A 19963-nucleotide genomic window follows, 5' to 3' on the forward strand; every position below is an offset into this window, starting at 1 on the left:
TAAATGAGATAAAATGTATTATTAGTCTTTGTCATTGCATGTCATATTATTTTACAAAATATTTGTTTATATATCTCTCTCTCTAAGTTGACCATATGTTCATTAATGGCAGAAATTGTGTCTTATACACTTTTTTATCACCAACACCCCATGCAATGTTTGGCACAGAAAAACCACTGGATAAATATTGAATGAAAGAATATTTTAATGGCTTAACATAGCAGAAGACAAAGAATTTTCAGTTACGGTAAGCACCAAACAGTTTATTCCCTTGCTATGTTGTTGTCACACTTGTTTTCTTTTTATTAATAACATAAGGCTTTGTATACAGCTAGTCACTGCTGGAAATTGGTGCCACAAGGACAAACATGAAGAAAAACACCTTAAAATCTCCCTATAAAATTAATTCAATATGTATCCTTAGCGTATTTTCTATGTATATTTTGTACATAGGAGGACTCATACATTATTTTATAATCCAATTTTTTTCAGTTAACATTATGTCATAAGCCTTTCTCATGTCATTGAATATTTCATTAATTTTAAAGTTTTCATATTTTTTAATTGTATGGTTCTATCATATGTATTTAACCCTTACACTATTTTTGGACAGAAATCTTCCATAGTCGGCAATTCAAACAACTCTGAGGTAAAAATCTAAGTGTGTAGCATTTTGTTCACATATATTACTTTCTGAAGATAGATTTCTACTAGTAGAATCCTTACCTCAAAAAGTACTACCATTTTTAAGACTACAAATATATTTTGCTAAATTTATCTGCAGTAATATCTGCTAACATTCTCAGTAGCAGTTTATGAGAACACACATTACTTTACTTTTATGAGCAAGTCATTTTTTAATTTAAATGCTTTGATTTGAGAGCTTGGTGTGTGTAGTGATGCCATCTGGTGGCCATAGTGCAAAATTACATCAGAAGTGCGAATGATCCTTTGGAAACTGTAGTAAGCGAAATTAAATTTATAAAGTGGCAGCAACTATCATAGGTCCCATAAGTTTTCAAAAAGCGCTCTTGCTGTTTGGATTGCTAAATATCCTCACTAATCATAAAATAAAGCTTACAAATTATACTTATTAATTCATTTATTCAACCTGAATTTCCTGAGCACCTCCCGCATGGTGGCTATTCTATTATATGCTGAAGTCAGAGAGGAGTCACAGTGCATGACCTCAAGAAGTTCATCGCTTAATGGCAATACATAAAAGCAAACATCTTGCAAACTTGTTCAAAGCCTTCTGCCAGTGAAAAATAATATTTACTAATATTTGTAATTGGAAGCATCCTTATTTTACAAAACGCATAATATCTAAATGTGTGAGGATCTTCTTAAATGGCCTCAGTCATCATCTCCACCTCCTGCTGTCCATGCCATTGTGTAATCCTCTTTCCAGGAGTGTGAGCTGGTTTCCATCTCTCTCTCTCCATCTCTTCTCTACCCAACAGCAAACAAACTGCTACGATATGAAAAACTCTATGGAGAGGCCAACGGGGCAAGGAATTGAATTCTCCTGTCAATAATCAGTGAGGGCCTGAGACCAGCCAACAGTGAACTTGGAGGAACATCCTCCCTAATGAAGCCTTGAGATGAGACCCCAGCCCTGGGCCACGCCCTACAGGCAGCTGCAGTGAGAAACCCTGAGTCACTCAGCTAAGCCACGCCTGGCTACTGACCCAGAGAAATGCGAGCTAAGCTGTGGGGTAACTCATTACACAGAAATAGCTCATGCAAACACGTTAAGTAACAAACATGCGCAAATAAAATTATTACAAAACCTATAGCTATTCTAATATTTAAACCTATCCTAAGGTATAACAGTTTTTAAACTTCATTTGCTATTCCTATAATTTTTTATACTTCCCTAAGGCTGTAATTATACTTGTGCTTTCCAATAGTTGCTTTACTATGTCCTTTGATACCTTCCTGAGCTCGCAGTGATCAACCTAGACCAAAAAGCAAAATATTTCAGTAAACTGTTTATCAAACATCTGATGTTTAGTCACAGTTTGGGACATGTTTGCTTTTCCCGCAGTGACTTAACTCAAGCTGCAGGTCATTTTACATTAGCTCTTGTTGTAGAGTTAAACTTTATTTGTTACAAAAATAGGATATTTCATCAATACTACCAAGAGCCATTTATAGATTTAATGCAATCCCTACCAAGATGACAATGGCACTTTTTTACAGAAGTAGAAAAAACATTCCTAAAATTTATATGGAACCACAAAAGATCCCAAATAGCCAAAAAAAAAAAATACTGAAAAAGAACAAAGCAGGTTGCGTCACACTTTCTGATTTCAAGCTATACTATGAAGTCATAGTCATCAAAACAGTATAGTACTGGCCTAAAAACAGATAAATAGACTAATGGAACAGAAGCAAGAGCCCAGAAACAAACCCAAGCATATATGGTCAACTAATGTTTGACAAAGGAGCCAAGAATACTCAATGGAGAAAAGACAGTCTCATCAATAAATGGTGCTGTGATGGGGCCAGCCCGGTGATGCAACAGTTAAGTTCACACGTTTCACTTTGGCAGGCCGGTGTTTGCTGGTTTAGATCCCGGGTGTAAACCTATGCACCACACTTATCAAGCCATGCCATGGTAGACATCCCACATATAAAATAGAGGAAGATGGGCATGGATGTTAGCTCAGGGCCAATCTTCTTCAGCAAAAAGAGGAGGATTGGAAGTAGATGTTAGCTCAGGGTTAATCCTCCTCAAAAAATAAAAATTAAAAAAAATGGTGCTGGTATAACTGGATACTCACACATAAAAGAACGAAACTGGACCCCTATTTTACACCACTCACAAAAATTAACTCGAAATGGATTAAAGACTTACATGTAAGACCTGAAATCATGAAACTCCCAGAAGAAAACATAGGCATAAAGGTCCATGACATGGGTCTTGGTAATGATTTATTGGCTATGACCCCTAGAGCACAAGCAACAAAATCAAGAATAAACAAGTTGGACTATATCAAATCAAAAAGCTTCTGCACAGCAAAGGAAACTATCAATAAAGTGAAAAGACAAGCTACAGAATGCGAAAAAAAATTTGCAAAACATATATCTGATAAGGGGTTATGTCCAAAATATACAAAGAACTTATACAACTCAATAGCAAAAAAATCAAATAATCCAACTAAAAACTGGGCAAAGGATCTGAATAGACATTTTTCCAAAGAAGATATAGAAAAGACCAACAGGGACATGAAAAGATGCTCAACATCACTAGTCTTTAGGGAAACGCAAGTTAAAACCACAATGCGATATCATCCCTCATTAGGATGTTAGGACGGCTAGTCTCAAAAAGACAAGACATAAATCCTGGAGTGGATGTGGACAAAAGAGAACACTTGTGCACTGTTGGTGGGGATTGTAAATTGTTACAGCCCATATTGAAAACAGCATGGAGGTTCTCAAAAAATTAAAAATAGAACCACCAGATGATCCAGCCTTTCTGCTTCTGGGAATATATCTAAAGGAAACGAAAACACTAACTTGAAAATATATCTGCACGCACACGTTCATAGCAGCGTTATTTACAACAGTGAAGATATGAAAACAAACTAAAGGTCCATCAATAGATGAATGGATAAAGAAGTCGTGGTGTATATACAGTAGTCCCCCTGCATCCGAGGTTTTGCTTTCCGCGGTTTCGGTTACCGGTAGTAAACTGCGGTGCAAAAATATTAAATGACAAATTCCAGAAATAAAAAATTCATACGTTTTAAAGTGTGTGCCCTTTTGAGTAGCGTGATAAAAATCTCATGCTATCCTGCTCCATCCCAGCCTGAACATGAATCATCCCTTTGTCCAGCATATCCATGGTGCACACGCTACCCACCCCTTGGTCATCTAGCAGCCATCCCTGTTATCAGATGACTATTGCAGTGCTTATGTTCAAGTAACGCTTGTTTTACTTACTAATGGCCCCACAGCACAAGAGTAGTGACACTGGCAATTCAGATGCGCCAAAGAGGAGCAGTGAAGTGCTTCCTTTAAGTGAAAAGGTGAAAGTTCTCAACTTAATAAGGAAAAAATTCATACACTGAGGTTCTAAGATCTATGGTAACTTTTTATTACAGTGTATTGTTATAATTATTCTATTTTATTGTTAGTTATTGTTAATTTCTTACTGTGCCTAATTTATAAATTATATTGTTAGTTGTTAATCTTTCTGTGCCTAATTTATAAATTAAACTTTATCATATATATGTATGTATAGGAAAAAACATAGTATATATAGGGCTCACTACTATCTTCAGTTTTAGGCATCCACTGGGAGTCTTGGAACATATTCCTCTGGAAAAGGGGGGACTACTCTACACAATGTATACTGCTATATACAACTGTATACCATTCCATACAATAATGGAATATTATTCAACCATAAAAAATGAGGAAATCCTACTATTTGCGACAACATGGATGGATCTTCAAGGCATTATGCTAAGTGAAATAAGTCAAACAGAAAAAGACAAATGCTAAATAATCTCACTTATATGTGGAATCTAAAAAAATCCAAACTCATAGAAAAAGAGATCAGACTTGTAGTTAACAGAGGCAGAGGATAGGAAGAGGAGGAATTGGAGGAAAGCGGTAAAAATGTACAAACTTCCAGTTAGAAGATAAATAAGTACTAGGGAAGTAATGTACAACGTGATGACTATAGTTAACACTTCTGTATCACATATAGGAAAGTTGCTAAGAGAGGAAATCCTAAGAGTTCTCATCACAGGAACCTTTTTACTTTTCTTTTTGCTTTTCTTCTTATTGTATCTATATGAGATGATGAATATTAGCTGAACCTATTGTGGGAATCATTTCACAATATTTGTAAATCAAACCATCATGTTGTACATCTTAAACTTATACAATGCATATCAATATTTTTCAATAAAGCCGGAAAAAGTAGGACATTTTAAATTCTGACCTTTAACATATGTTGGATTTTTATAACCTAAAATCCCTATTATAAAATATGTGTGTTTTAAGTTTAAATTAGCCAACATTTCATTACGTATTATCCTATCATTAGTATATATTGATATTATTTGTTAGCACTGTTACTAGTAAGGTAAGCTTTATTGTATTATTTAAATTTTAGGGCCATTTAGAAATTCTATATCCTAGGAAAAGAGGAATCAAGATTTTGTAGCAAGCTCCCTTTTTAAGACATTTGCCTAAGTCATCATTTTAAATCGTGCTATTGAGCTCTCTTTTCCCCTTTCTGCTTTCTTATTGTATATGATAATCCTGTTTTTGGTTCTGCTTTTTCTGGACTATTTGACTTACAATTCCTAATATTTTCTTGTTTTTACGTATACACTTAAAAGAAATACCCTTCTATACTTTATAAACACACATATATTTAAAAAGAGGAAACAAATTCAGTTAGATATATTAACACATTTAACCTAATAAAATTAAGTTACTTTATTTTGATTAATTATTATTATTGCTCAAAGTGTTACAACTTCCTCCAAAAAGGCCCCCTTCAACCTGACATCATTTACCTTGTCTTAAATGTTCCTTGTTTGCCAATAACAATATGATATTGGTCCAACCTTAATTTTCCCCTCTGGAAGACATGAAATCAGCTAAATTCTAAAGAGCCCTGGTTCTTTCTTTCCTCCATTAAAAGCTTTTAATGACTTCCTTTTGAACTTTAGATGAACCTCTAAATTCTTTTCATTTTCTGTCACTCTCCCCACTCCTGGTGTTCTCCTCCCACACTGGCCTCCTTTTAGATCTCAGATGCACCAAGATAGGTGTTTGGGCTTAATTTCTGTTCTTGAGGAGTTTTTAGTCGAATGGAAGAAAGCATTGCAATAAACAACAGCAGAAACACAATATTTTCTTGGTATACCGGCACCTAGTACAGCACCTGGAATATAGCTGACCTGCAGCAAACAACTTGTGATTAAACTAAAGTAAGAGTCTGTCGGTTTGATAAGCAGATGAAAGACATTAACGTATAAATTAAAAGTGTTATTGCAACAGTGTTTCAAACAAAACAAATATTAGTTATCGAGGTCAAAACAAAATTACAGAAACATAAAAGTTTTGCAGATGGCTGCAGTGTGATGTGGAACACTGCCCAATGAAAGACATTGAAAAAGATGAGTTTAAGAAAATTTTTTCATGGTCACCTACTATGCATGTGCTGCAGCCCCTGCCTCGTGTCTGCCCTTACTTTATATGTCTACATAAATACGTATCAACAAATAATGACTTCCTACAATATCTAAGAATAAATGGCTAATGTGCAGAATTTTAACATCTAATAAATCATTAAAGTGGAACTACACGATTCATGCTTATCTTAAGCCCCCCTTCCTAATACCACCCAACAAATTACAGAATGTTTTTATTTTCTCTGATTTTTTTTACAACTGCTATAACTACAAGAGCAAAAATAATTACAAGCCAGACTTTTTATATGCAAGGAATTTCCACAAGCTCCCCAAAGCCATGAAAGCCAAGAGATTTTCTTTCATTTCTTCCACTGGTCCAGCCATCTGTTAATGGAGGAAACATGGCCCAGCACAGGGTATTCACTTGGACTACTGAGGATAGTCAGAAGAAAAAAGAATGGCGAAAAGGGCCCATACATTACTCTATACTGCATATACACAATTGTCTGACATTAGTATTTATCTCCCTAAATAACAAAAAACTTTTAAATAGAGAACATATATTGATTCTGTCAAATAAAACAAGATGACTTTTCGTGTAGTTTCTGCACTATAATTAATGCTCAGACCCAAGAAGAGATGATGATCTGTTGCTCTGAGCTGTTGGACTCAGCCTCAGAAGTCATCAGGCATCTTATGAGAATTACTTCTTCTTCACCATTAAAAGGCTTATAAGTAGTGTTTGTGCATATCAGACGCAAGAAGAAATATTTTGATTCAGAATAAAGAAAAATATTCCAGTTAAAGTCTGCAAACTGATGACCTTGGGAAAAAATGAGTTACATTTCCTGGGATGTTGTTCAAACGTAGTAGGTAACCACTTGGCAGGGAAGTTATAAAGAGAAATTTACAAATTCCTTGGATTGAAGGACGTTTAAGACCCCGTTCAAACCCATGGTTCTTTGAAAATAGATGCTTACCATACTCATATTTCTTGTTAGGAGTTCTGGATTGTATTTTCTTCCTTTTGGTATGAGATTCCACCACTGTGTAAATAGCCTTCTCAGTCATTTCTGGAGACGAGAGAAATGTATTGAGATAAGATATGGCGAAAGGAGACCCTCCTCCACAACCGTTCAAGAAAAAAAAATCATTACAATTCATACATCCAGACAACATATGGCAATTAGCTGTCAATAAAAATCACATGTAAGTAGATTTTTTCCCTCTTTTATAAGAATCTTTTATAAGTTAATATTGGAGTTTCCCACCAATTGTGGTCTTTTGTAGGCTAAGGGATGCTGCTGTGCCAATGATGGATGGAGAAATCATTTAATTTGAGGAGGGTAAAACTATAAGGTGTTAAGACAAATGATTATCATTTTAAAGAGGATCTTCTCCTACTATGATCAGAAAAAAAGAGATTGAAATAACAGGCCTGAATACATAAAACCAGAGCTATCAGAAAAAAGCAAACTAAGAAGTTACCGTCTTGGCTGCCTGAGAGATACCAGACTCTTATATTTCAAGCACAAATCACAAAAGTTGCTTGTTTTGTTTTGTTTTTAATCTTAAACCATCTTGATTTGTAGCACAGCACATCCTCTTATACTGCAATGCCAGATTATAAGAAGCCAATTAATAGCTACAATGATAATAAATCCAGAACTATTCTGCTTTCTCCATCTTATTTTTCCAAAGGCCCTTCATTCCCACTTGTCAAACAACCTGCTTTTATTTTTAATTCAGTATGAATTCCCTCTTCTGTGTGATGAGGAGCCCATTGAAATTGAGAACAACCATGGGGAAACAGTTCACAGACATAAATCTGGACATATATTTTAAAAAATCCAGAGATTGGGGCCGGCCCCGTGGCCGAGTGGTTAAGTTAGCACGCTCCGCTGCAGGTGGCCCAGTGTTTCGTTGGTTCGAATCCTGGGCATAGACATGGCACCACTCATCGAGCCATGCTGAGGCTGTGTCCCACATGCCACAACTAGAAGGACCCACAACTAAGAATATACAACCATGTACCGGGGGGCTTTGGGGAGAAAAAGGCAAAAATAAACATCTTAAAAAAAAAAAAATCCAGAGAGCAAGAGACTAAGGGCTGGTCCAACAGTTTGACAACATCCACACCGTTGGCTCTCTAAATCTTTCTAATCTGTCCTTGGGCATGTTGATAACCTCGAGGCCACAACAGAGCTGCCACAGCTCCAGATAATTTGTCAGTATTCAAGGAAACAAAAAGAGAATAGAGGCAATGCAAGCCTTTCCAGAATTCCTCTAGCCAACTTTGTCTTAAGTTTCAATGGCCAAAGGTGGGCCACATGGCCACTCTAGCTGCAAAGGGAGCTGAGATAGTGAGTAACTTGTGCGAATGGCAGGGGAACAGGTGATTTAGAATGGCTCATGGATAGGCCAACCGTCTCTGACACCCAGTGCTAAGGCTACCACAAGACTTAAACAGACATCAACAAATTTTTGAGGACTTACTGTTTACACCCCAAAATAAATGTAAAAGTAATGAATCCAAGAGGGCTCTTTTACTTTTCAGAAAAGGAATGAGGAACTATACACCACAGTATATAGTGATAAAGAAATATCTTATACTATATTACTTGTTTGGCATTGTTATCTTCTGCTAGTTTATCTGTAGCAATTATCAGTTTAAAAAAAACAACCATAAAACCAAAGGAACCATAATAGTTTCCTTTGAGGAAATAAAAACGATAGAGTTAAAAAGATTCCCCCTGAGGTATTTGTCTGGGTTAGTGGTGATAAGAAGGGATATCATAGGCAGTAATGACTTTAAATAGGAAAAGAAAGAGAGATGAGTTTCTGGGACTTGCATCAAAGAAGAAAAGAAAAACAGTCTGGTCCTCAGCAGGAATTTTCAGATATGTTTTTATCTCTGTACAATATTCATTCTCACAGCTCTTCTTTAGATAATTGCTTTTATTTGCCTATTCTGGCTAAACACCAAGCTGGTTGTCCCTATTCACAGCTCCTCCAGCAATGCCCAATATCCTACCTTGCAGCAGTGCAAAGTCTCTGGAAAATTATGCATTTTTGCTATAATCATCCTGAACGAAATACATTCTCTTCCTCCAAATCCAGTTGAATGGATTCCTTTGAAAAGTCTTCCCTGTGCCTCAGCAGAGTGAACTCCACCCCTCCTGTGTGTTCTCAGTGCACCTTAATTATGACCCAAATACTTAGGTATTCACACTGCATTTCAATTATCTGTAGGCACGTCTGCCCTCTGAAATTTGAGCTCCCTAAGGGAAGAGTCTGTGGCTTAATTACCTTCATATTTTGAATAACAATTATAATGCTCTGCATATAGTAAATGTTAAATAAACAATTGTTGAACAACTGAATAAGGGAAAAAATTAATGTTCTATTGAGGGAAACAATTATAAACAAGGAAAATTAGAAAGAAGTGGCAATTAATTCTGTTTCAAAGTGTCTGAGAAAGAATAGTTTGATTTCCTTGAATGGCTTTGTTCCTACACTAAAATACAAAGTGTTCATCTTTTAAAAAATTTCAGCATATAAGGAAAAAAGAAATCTCATACTGTAGTTTGTCTGTATACCTCCACAGTACAAGAAATTCTCTATCTAGATTATTATAGTTTATAACTAAGAATAAAGTCTAACTAGAAATGATAACACTAAACATTCACAAAAATAATGTTATTTCTAAAGAAAGAAAAAGGTGAACATATCTTCTCCACTTTCCTCAGTCCTTGTAATTCACTTTCTTCCATTCTAAAGGAAAGAAACCTTAGAGGGCACAGCATTATTCCATTTCCAGAATAGAAATTCTTCTACTCAATGACCTGCTTTTAATTTAACTCAATTCAACTTGAAAATATTCTAATTGGGGACATTCAATTCCTTTCCCTAAAGTTCAATTGTTGTGAGTTTCCTCCACTGTTCTGGGATTTCAAATATCAATCTCCATCAGATAGAATTAAGGATGTTAACAAAATCTATAGAAGTAGTAGCTGATGACACCTTTGACCTTACCTGAAAATTCCATGGTTTCATCAGAAATGGAGTTGAGAGTGGTTCATTTCTCTAATGAAGGCTGAACAAGAGGAAAAGATCTGATGTCCAGAACAACTGAAAATATTCTCAGCAATAGAATAAGAGATCTATTGACATTTCAGAGACATTCTGAAAGTTTCTGTTCTGGTCAGAATTCTTATATATGTGTACGCTTTTTTTAAAGGACCTCTTCTCCTTTCTTCACTCTAGGGCATAGGTGAAGAACAGGTACCTGTGAGGTTAATAGTTTTGACTGATAAATGGAGGAAAAAATACTACCATAGATAACTAGATAATGTAAAGAAGGAAAGAAGAAAGAAAGCAGGAAAAAAAAGAAAAGAATGAGAAGAAATAGAAAAGAATGGGAAATAATCTAGTCAAAGTTGTGAGAGGGTTAGCTCGGAATCTCTGTAATCATTTCGCAATGTAGTTTCCATGTAGAGATCTCATCTTTCCCTAGTGTTGCCTGAGAGGAAATCCAAGCGAGAACTAAGAGGATGGAAGAATGTTCTGCCAGACAGCACCTCCCACCTTGGGACAGACAGAGATAATGAAGAAAACATAGAAAAAATTATAAATTCAAACTGTGGGAGAAGTCGGGAGAAGAATAATCTCTTAATTACCCAGAGAAAAGATTACAAATACTGAAATATTGTCATTTTATAAAAGCAATTGTTCATATGTTTTACTTTGCTAAATTATTGGGAAGAAAACCACACAACTTTCTTTTATTTCAATGAATGAATAAAAGAATGATGATCAAATATTTAAGGTATATTAGGAAATATGTTTTATATTATATATACAACATAGCCCCCACATCTGGAAACATAAGAAAAGTTATATACTAATGGTTTGTTGCCATCACTTTACAATACAACAATATTACATGATTTGTTCACTGTGTTCTTCCTTATTAGCAATGTGTTATGCAAATTAGGAACAAATGTAGTATAATAATGTAACAGTTCCATCAATTCCTGAACATGCATCAGTGGTGATTTGCCTGCAATGATTTTCATCTCTGGTTTTTATTTATAAACCTGTAACTTTAGCACAACCCAGAAGTAATCAACCAAGTTAATCTTCAAAAAGTCAAAGAAAATATTATCTATATTTCTAAACTTTAGCCACCCTGTATTTAACTTATATTATGTATATTCTGAAACTCTCCCTAATTACAATGCTCATTCCTCATTAATAAGTTGTTGTTGTGGATATTTATCTTTTAATTAATGATCACTTTGCCAAGTAGCCTAGACTTTAGGCAATTACTATGTCATATGCATTCTGAATTTTCAGTACTTACCACAGTTTCCTATACAGAGTAGTTCCTTGAAGAATATTTCTTGAATAAAAATGAACTCTTAAATTTCCTTATTTACTTTTGAAGTACATTTTGTTTATTTGACACTACACTTTGAGTACATACAATCCAGAGCCTTATTTCCTCTGATGGTTTTGTCATAATAAATACTCAGAGAGATTTTTCAAACGACGTCTTAGAGCTACCACTTCTCTGCTTATGCTTTTCACCACTGGAAGAGAGTTTTCTTTCTATTCAACTGAAGAAATTTCTTTTTTTAAAAAAAATGCTCGCTTCTCTTCCAAGATGTCCCTGATAAAAGCCGCTGTTGTGTTTTGGTTTGCATTGCTTTGATGAATAAAGCAAACTGCTACTAAGTAAAAGAAATGAATTTGTGTAAAATTCATACAAATTATGGAACCAACCTGGTGGTGTAGTGGTTAAGTTTGCACACTCTGCTTCGGGAGCCTGGAGTTGGCAGGTTCGGATCCCGGGCATGAACCCAGCTTTGTTTGTCAAGCCATTCCATGGCAGCATCTCACATACAATAGAGGAAGATTGGCAGAGGTGCTAGCTCAGCACCTCAATCCAAAAGAGGAAGATTGCTAACAGATGTTAGTTCATGGCTAATCTTCCTCACACACACACACACACACACACACGCACACATACAAAATTTATACAAATTATGAAAGGAGTGTAAAAAATAGTTTTAAGTTCAACTCAGATAAAGGAATATTTATTTCATGTAATCCAAAGTAGCAAAATAGAAGACATGAATGAAATGAAAAGAGTTTCATAGAGCAGGAAAATGGGCAGTTATCTCTGACTGGGCTGGAATGTGAGCAACCTAACAAGGATGCACCATTTAAGGGAATTCTTAAAAGAAAATTAATTTTAGCTGCAGAAATGAGAAGGGAAAAAACACATCGGGCCAAAGAAATTCATGACTAGAGCAAGGAATGGGTGAAACAACCAGCACTTAGCACAGAGAATTCAAAGCTCACAATAACCACTTCTGAAACTGAATTATCTTATAGATTTTTGTGTAAGATAACTGGATTCTATTTTGAGATTCTGACAAAGACATGGAAGATAAAATCAAAAGAGGAAAAACTGAAAACAACCCTATTCCACATTATTCATTTCCAATATCCTTCTCTTGATATCCTGAGTCAGCATCTACCCATTGAGGATGAACACAGTATCACGTTGACCTCTTTTTTAAATCAGATTCAATTTGTATCTCCACTTGGTCTTACTGCTACTGTAACAGACTGAACGGCCTATTTTAAATAATTACTTGCATGAAAGCATTGCACCTGCCATTTTTAAGTGCCTATGATAACATATACACATATCTGCCTTTGTGTCCAGGAGAATGTCCATTATTCTCAGGCTACCAGGACAATGCAAAGATATCTGAGATAAAGATAAAGATCAGAGATATAGCACCATCAAGATTAGAGTCAGGCAGCCTGGGTTCAAACCCCCAACTCCAACTATTAATTAATTGAATAATCTTACAAGCCTCAATTTTCTCATCAGTAAAATGGAGATAATGATATTATCTCACATGATTGTTATATTGACAAGAGGAGAAAATATATGTGGATTCAGCAAGGAAAACAGAAATCTCTCTGAGTGATTAAAACAAAGGGAATTTAATTGAAGGAATTGATTAAGCAGGTGACTAAGATGCTATAAACCACCCAGGAGTCGAGAAGGAAACTCAGAGTTTAACAATACCAGGAAGCCTCTACTACCCTTTGAACTAAGAATAAACGAAGGAGGTGGTTTTCCTGGAACCAAACCACTGGCAGAAGCTAGAACCACAGAAGGTCTGTCCAATGAGAGGACCAGAGAAGTAATGCAGCCATTGCTAGAGATGCAGCCTAAAGTAGAGAGGGGTGAAAACTACTCCGGTTTCTCCCTTTCTCCCATCCTCAAATTCCTATTAGCATCTGTTGACATAACCCACCTCAAATCCAGAAACGCGGCTTTACAGAACCCAACTTATACACTGTCTCAGATTCTCAGCCTCAGCTTCATACGTCTCTTGAGATCTTTTTTTTCTTTTTTTTTAAAGATTGGCAACTGAGCTAGCTAACAACGCTTGCCAATATTTTTGTTTCTTTTCCTCAAAGCCCCCCAGTATATAGTTGTATATTCTAGTTGTGAGTGCCTCTGGTTGTGCTATGTGGGACACCGCCTCAGCATGGCCTGATGAGCAGTGCCATGTCCACGCCCGGGATCCGTAATCGGCAAAATCCCGGGCCACCAAAGTGGAGCACGTGAACTTAACCACTAGGCCATATGGCAAGCCCCTGTCTCTCAGGTTCTTAACCACTTACTTTACATAATTGTCCTTGCAGTGATCACCTGTGCTGAAGATGAATGCTTCCATTGTCTGAAGTCTATGACCGAACTGTCTGGCTCTGAACACCATTTCCAGATTCTGGTAAGCATCACCATAGGATATGAGAGCTGGATTCCCCAGCAGCTGTCCAGGCTAGAAGTGCAGATTACTCGTTTCCACTTGGAATGAACTATAACCAATGGGAGACAGTGAGGAAAAGGAATTGGCACATCAATTCCTCTTCACTCCTCCCTTCCCTGGACTATTTACACTTACCGTTTTTCTGCAGTCATGCCCCCCACGGTCAAATGACCAGCTTTGTTTCTTCATGGAGCAGTGGTCAGCCTAAGTATGTACCACCTTGTATTTCTTTCCCATCCTTTCTTACCTCACTTCCATTTTCCCTCATTTTCACTGCCCTGTAAAGCACTCATAGCACTTAAGTCTCTCCTCAGACTTTGTTTGGTTGAGACACTGGGAAATGCAGCCTGGAGGGGTTCGCTCCCCTGCAATGCAAAGCTGAGCAGAGGAAGAACAAGGTTTACCTCTGAGCAAAAACAGGTCCAGAGTGGCATATTCTAACCTCAACATTCGTTCCCATCCTTATATTCATATTTAAATCTTTAACAACTTCATGCTTCAAGCCATATGAGGCAACAATCTGCTATACCAAGAAAGAGGCTCTCACTCTTTCCCCAAAGGAGAGACACAAAGCCCGATTAGTCATTGTGTCTACCTACCTCAAATATTGGGCCTCCAAATGATAGGCAGTTCTCTCCATCAGCTCTAGATGTGGCCCCTCATACTTTGGAAATCTGCACTGCAATGATAAAGTGCACTAACACTTCCTATACTAAATAGGAGTGGAAACAGAAGAAGAAAAAGGATACAATCCCTTATCATACACACATATCATATGCTTATCAACATATCTTCATGTCTATAATAGGTCATGAAACCATGGTTGATATTGATCACTTTCTACTCCCACCATCCATTCATTTTCCTCATGAGGCTAATGTCTCAACTAGTTGTGTGGTTCCTTATCTAGTGTGATAACTCCTCCCAAGTGTTCTTTTCCTATTTTATGTACAAGTTTTATTTAATAGCACTATCTCCATTATGTCCTCCTTTACCTTAGGGTCTTTAGGCTAGTAAACTGATTTAACTACCCATTAACTAATCCTGCCATAGTAGGCATAATAGGGAGCTAGGACTCAAGTGTATTGAGGGACATCCCCTGTTATAGATGTTCGGTCATTGCCTAACTCCTCCATCTTATGCTTTCTGCACCATTTAAGAGGTCACCTATGAGTCTTAGCATCTTAGCTTGAGACAACAGGAAATGTCCAGCCTTCTTGAATTGTCCTTTCCTTTATCTCTCTTTCTTATATAGAAACTTTGTAGTTTATATCTTCCAGACATCCAATATCTTTTCACAGTACAGAAGCTCTGCTTTCTGTATACATCTGATGGTCACATATTATCAGCATTTCTACACTTAATAGGCTTTTCATAAATAATTTTCAATCATTCACGATTTAATTTAAATCCCTTAAGTCACTTGATAATTCAATGAGAGTACTACCAATAATTACACCTTTTGGGGAGAAGAGATTCAAGTTCTCATTTCCAAAGCAGGCGTAAGACAGATGTGAGGCCAGCTGTCCCAAACCTCCTCTCTAGGTATGGTATGGATCCCTATGAGGGGAGTGTGGACAATATGGAATTCTCCCTTCTGTTACATTGTAAACATTATAGCCTTTCTCACTGGCTAATGGTATATGTGCTTATTTACAGAGGGGTTATACGATGTGGACCAAATCCTCATTGCAAACTCCCCTGAATGGCTACAATCCTGCCTTTCATTAGATGGCACCATCTTAACCCAGGCTTTCTTGGAAAACAGAGCCTGAGGAAAACATTATGTGATAACACTTAATGGGGGGAAGGAGTGAAATCCAAAGGAAGCAAGAATGAGAGGCAGAAGTAAAGAAAAACGAGTCAGAGAAGGAGGAAAAGGAAGTACAACATGACACATTTTCAGGCTGGCCACAGCCTCACAAGAAAACAGTTTTTTACTCATTCACATGGAGCATCTCTGGGGAGCCCTTACACTAACACTGCATCTTCAAAGCGTCCATGAGTTTGGAGGAGGGGGCTACCAGTTCACTGGCAGCCTCTTTCCTGTCTTCTGCCTTTTTCTGATAAAAATTTGCCACATAGGGCCTTTATATCCCTGCATTTCTGGATTGTGTTACCTGAACCCTTCAGGCCACCTCTGAAAGCCACAGCCTCTGAGTGATCTGGTCAACCTGGCACCGAATCTGCTGTGGCTCCTGCCAAGGTGGACATGATGGAGGCCATGCCAACATCTGGCCATTGTACAGGTTATGATAACCTAGTTTTACAACTGTGAGTACAAAACAAGTATTGCTGGGGTTCCTCTAGCTAGGAAGCTGGGAAAGCATCCAGGTGAGCGAGACAGATGAGCTGAGAGACCAGGGAAGGCACATGAACCAGGTCCAGTATACTGCCCAATGATGGGGGATGCTTGAACCAGTTTATCAAAAGCTTTATAAACTCTCAGAGGTAAAGATCTAATTTAGACAAGAGGATATATAAGCTTTCACTTAAGAGGTCAGGAATAAAAGCAGTTAGACTCAAAATAAGTAGGAGAGAAAATAATAAAGACAAAACAAGATGAAAAATGGACAAACATAAAAAAGTCAATGAAACAAAAATCTGGGTCATTGACAAGATCCATAAAATTGATATAAATCTCTAGCTAGCCTAATCAAGAAAGAAAAACACAAATACAACATTAGAAATACAAGCAACATCAGAAAAGAAAGGACATGATTACAGATAATAAGGAAATATTACTGTTACAGGTTGAAATGTGTCCTCCAAACAGATATGTTTAAGTCCTAACCTTTGAACCTACAAATGTGACCTTAGTTGGAAACAGGGTATTTGTAAATGTAATCAGCTTAAGAAGACCTCATTAGAGTAGACCCTAACCCAATATAACTGGAGTCCTCATAAGAAGAGGAAACTGCATGTAAAGAGAGAGAGACCCACGGGGAGAATGCCACGTGATGACAGAGCCACAAATTGAGGACTGCAGCTGCAAGCCAAGTAACACCAAGGATCGACAGCCTCCATCAGAAGCAAGAAAGAGGCAAGGAAAGATTCCACCCAGAGTCTCAGAGGAAGCATGCTGGCACCTTGGTGATGGACTTCTGTCCTCCAGAATAGTGAGAGAATACATTTTGGTTGTTTTAAGCTGCCAAATTTGTGGCACTTTGTTACAGCAGCCCTGGGAAACTAATGCAATGAAAGACAACACAGCAATGAATTTGACAGTTTAAACAAAATGGACAGATTTCTTGAAAGATAAAAATTATCAAAATTGACAAGAAACAGAATGTCTAACTAGCCCTAAATCTATTAAAGAAATGGTATTCCTAATTAAATACCTTCTCCCAAGGAAAACTTCAGACTCAGATTATTTCACTAGTAAATTCAATCAAACATTTAAGGAATGAGAATACAAATTCTATTCCCCCAAAATTGATGGATATTCAAAAGTATCCCAAATGGATATATAAGGCTGGTATTTCTCCAATACCATAAACACAAAAAGACATTTAAAAAAAAATAAATGAACAATATCTGTTATGAATATAAACACAAAAATACTTTAACAAAATATTTCCCACACAAATCTAACAATATATAAAAGAAAGATGATAAATTCAGCGTAACCAAGTTGATTTATCCAAGAAGTGTAAGTTTTTTTTTAACATTCAAAAGTCAGGGGCCAGCCTGGTAGCCGTGATTAAGTTCACATGCTCCACTTCAGCAGCCCAGGGTTCACGGGTTCAGATCCTGGGCATGGATCCACACACTGCTTATCAAGCCATGCTGGGGCAGCATCCCACACACAAAATGGAGGAAGATTGGCACAGATGTTAGCTCAGTGACTAGATTGGCAATGGATGTTAGTTCACTGCCAATCTTCCTCACCAAAAAAAAAAAAAAAAAATCAACACAATTCACCATAAGTGCTCAAAAAGAAAATCTATATAATCATCTCAATAGATGCAGAAAAACTATATAACAAAATTCAACTCCCAGTCATGATGAAAGTCTCAATCAATAAGAATAGAAGGGAATTTCCTCAACCTGATAAAGAGGATCTACAAAAAAACCTACAGCTGACCTCACATAATAGTGAAAGACTAAATACTTTTCTTCATAAGACAGGGAACAAGGCAAGGATGCCTGTCTATCATCACTTCTCCTCAACATTGTCCTCAACCAGGTCCTAGCCAGTACAATAAAGCAAGAGAAAAACTGAAGGAAAGAATAAGCAAAACCTTCTACATCATCATAGGACATGATTACGTACATCAAAAAGAAATATCCTAAGGAATCTACAAAAAAAATAAACCTACTGGAAATAAGTAAACTTAAAAAGGTGATAGGATATGAGGTCAATTTACAGAAACCAATTTTATTTATATAAACTAACAACAAATAATTTTTTAAGTGTTAAATGCCACTTATAATAGCATCAAAAAATAGAAATCTAGGTAAATATGTATAAGACCTATAACCTGAAATGTATCATATGCTGAGAGAAATTTATAAAGACCTAACTTTATGGAGAGATAAATCATGGTCACAAATTCTATCACTTGATATTGTTAAGATGGCAATTCTCCCAAATTAATCTACAGATTCAATGCTGTCCCAGGCAAAATCTCACCAAGCATTTTTGAAGAAATTTTGAGAAAATGCAAAATCCTAGAATAGCCAATATACTTTTGAAAAAGAATTTGGAGGATTAGTACATCTGATTCCAAGGCTTACTATAAAGCTACGTAACTGAGACAGTATGGTATTACTTCAAGAATAGGCATATAGATCACTGAGACAAAACAGAGAATCCAGAAATAGACCTACACAGGGGGCCTGCCCCATGGTGCAGTGGTTAAGTTTGCGCTCTCCACTTTGGTGGTCCGGGGTTCACATGTTTGGATCCCAGGTGGGGACCAACACACTGCTTATCAAGCCATGCTGTGGTAGGCATCCCATATATAAAATAGAGGAAGATGGGCACAGATGTTAGCTCAGGGCCAATCTTCTGCAGCAAAAAGAGGAACTTTGGTGGCAGATGCTAGCTCAGGGCTAATCTTCCTAGGAAAAAAAATAGACCTATACAGATATGGTCAATTAATTTTCTACAAAAGCAGCAAAGTAATTCAAGGGAGGATAGGGAAGTCTTTTCAACAAATTGTGCAAAAAAACTGTACATCTATATGAAATAATAGTGAGCCTCAGCCTTTTTCTCACACACAAAAATTAACTTGGAATGGGTATAGGCTAAACATATAAGTTAAAAATATAAAACTTCTAGAAGCAAACATAGGAGAAAAATCTCAGTGAACATGACAGAGGCAAAGATTTCTTAGATAGGACATAAAAGCACACAAAAAATGATAAATGAGGTTTCATCAAAATTTCAAAACTTACGCTTCTTGAAAGACACCATTAAGACAATGAAAAGACAAGACAGACTGGGAGAAAGTATTTGCAATACATATATCTAACAAGGGATTTGTATCCAAATCATACAAAGAACTCTTACAACTCCATAGTAAGACAGACAAACTCAATGTTAAAAAATACTGAACAGACATTACAATGGGCAAAATGTTGAACAGACCCTTCACAAAAGAAGATACATAAATGGCTAATGAACACATGACAAGATGCTCAATGTCATTAGTCTTCAGGGAAATGCAAATTAAAAACCACAATGAGATACCATTACACACCCACCATGATGGCTAAAATTAAAAAGACTGACACTATCAAGTATTGGCAATAACATGAAGCAACTGGAACTCTCATATGCTGCTACTGGGAAAATAAAACGATGCAACCACACTGGAAAACAAACTAGAAGTTTCTTAGAAAATTAAACGTGCACTTACCATAAGATTCAACAATCAAATTCCTAGGTATTTAATAAAAAGAAATGAAAACACATGTCCACACAGAGAC

General features: G+C 36.6%; 1 protein-coding gene across 5 annotated transcripts in view; it reads right to left on the bottom strand.

Annotated features, from left to right (window-relative positions):
• LOC103554790 (natural killer cells antigen CD94-like) overlaps nucleotides 1–10351 on the bottom strand; it is a 53664-nt gene extending 43313 nt beyond the window's left edge. For 2 of the 5 annotated variants that reach the window (XM_070619094.1, XM_008526036.2), the window contains exons 1-2: nucleotides 10200–10351; nucleotides 7145–7237 (exon numbers count right to left, since the gene is read on the bottom strand). In XM_070619094.1, coding sequence (XP_070475195.1) covers nucleotides 7145–7237; nucleotides 10200–10212 — 106 coding nt within the window. In that variant the 5' untranslated portion in view covers nucleotides 10213–10351. Of the gene's footprint in view, nucleotides 1–7144; nucleotides 7238–9198; nucleotides 9318–10199 lie in introns of those variants that run through there. The other 3 variants (XM_070619093.1, XM_070619092.1, XM_070619091.1) reach the window with 2 other exon arrangements.
• Between the last annotated feature and the right edge of the window lie 9612 nt (nucleotides 10352–19963).

This window comes from Equus przewalskii, chromosome 5 (assembly GCF_037783145.1).
Source record: "Equus przewalskii isolate Varuska chromosome 5, EquPr2, whole genome shotgun sequence".
Classification (NCBI taxonomy): Eukaryota; Metazoa; Chordata; class Mammalia; order Perissodactyla; family Equidae; genus Equus; species Equus przewalskii.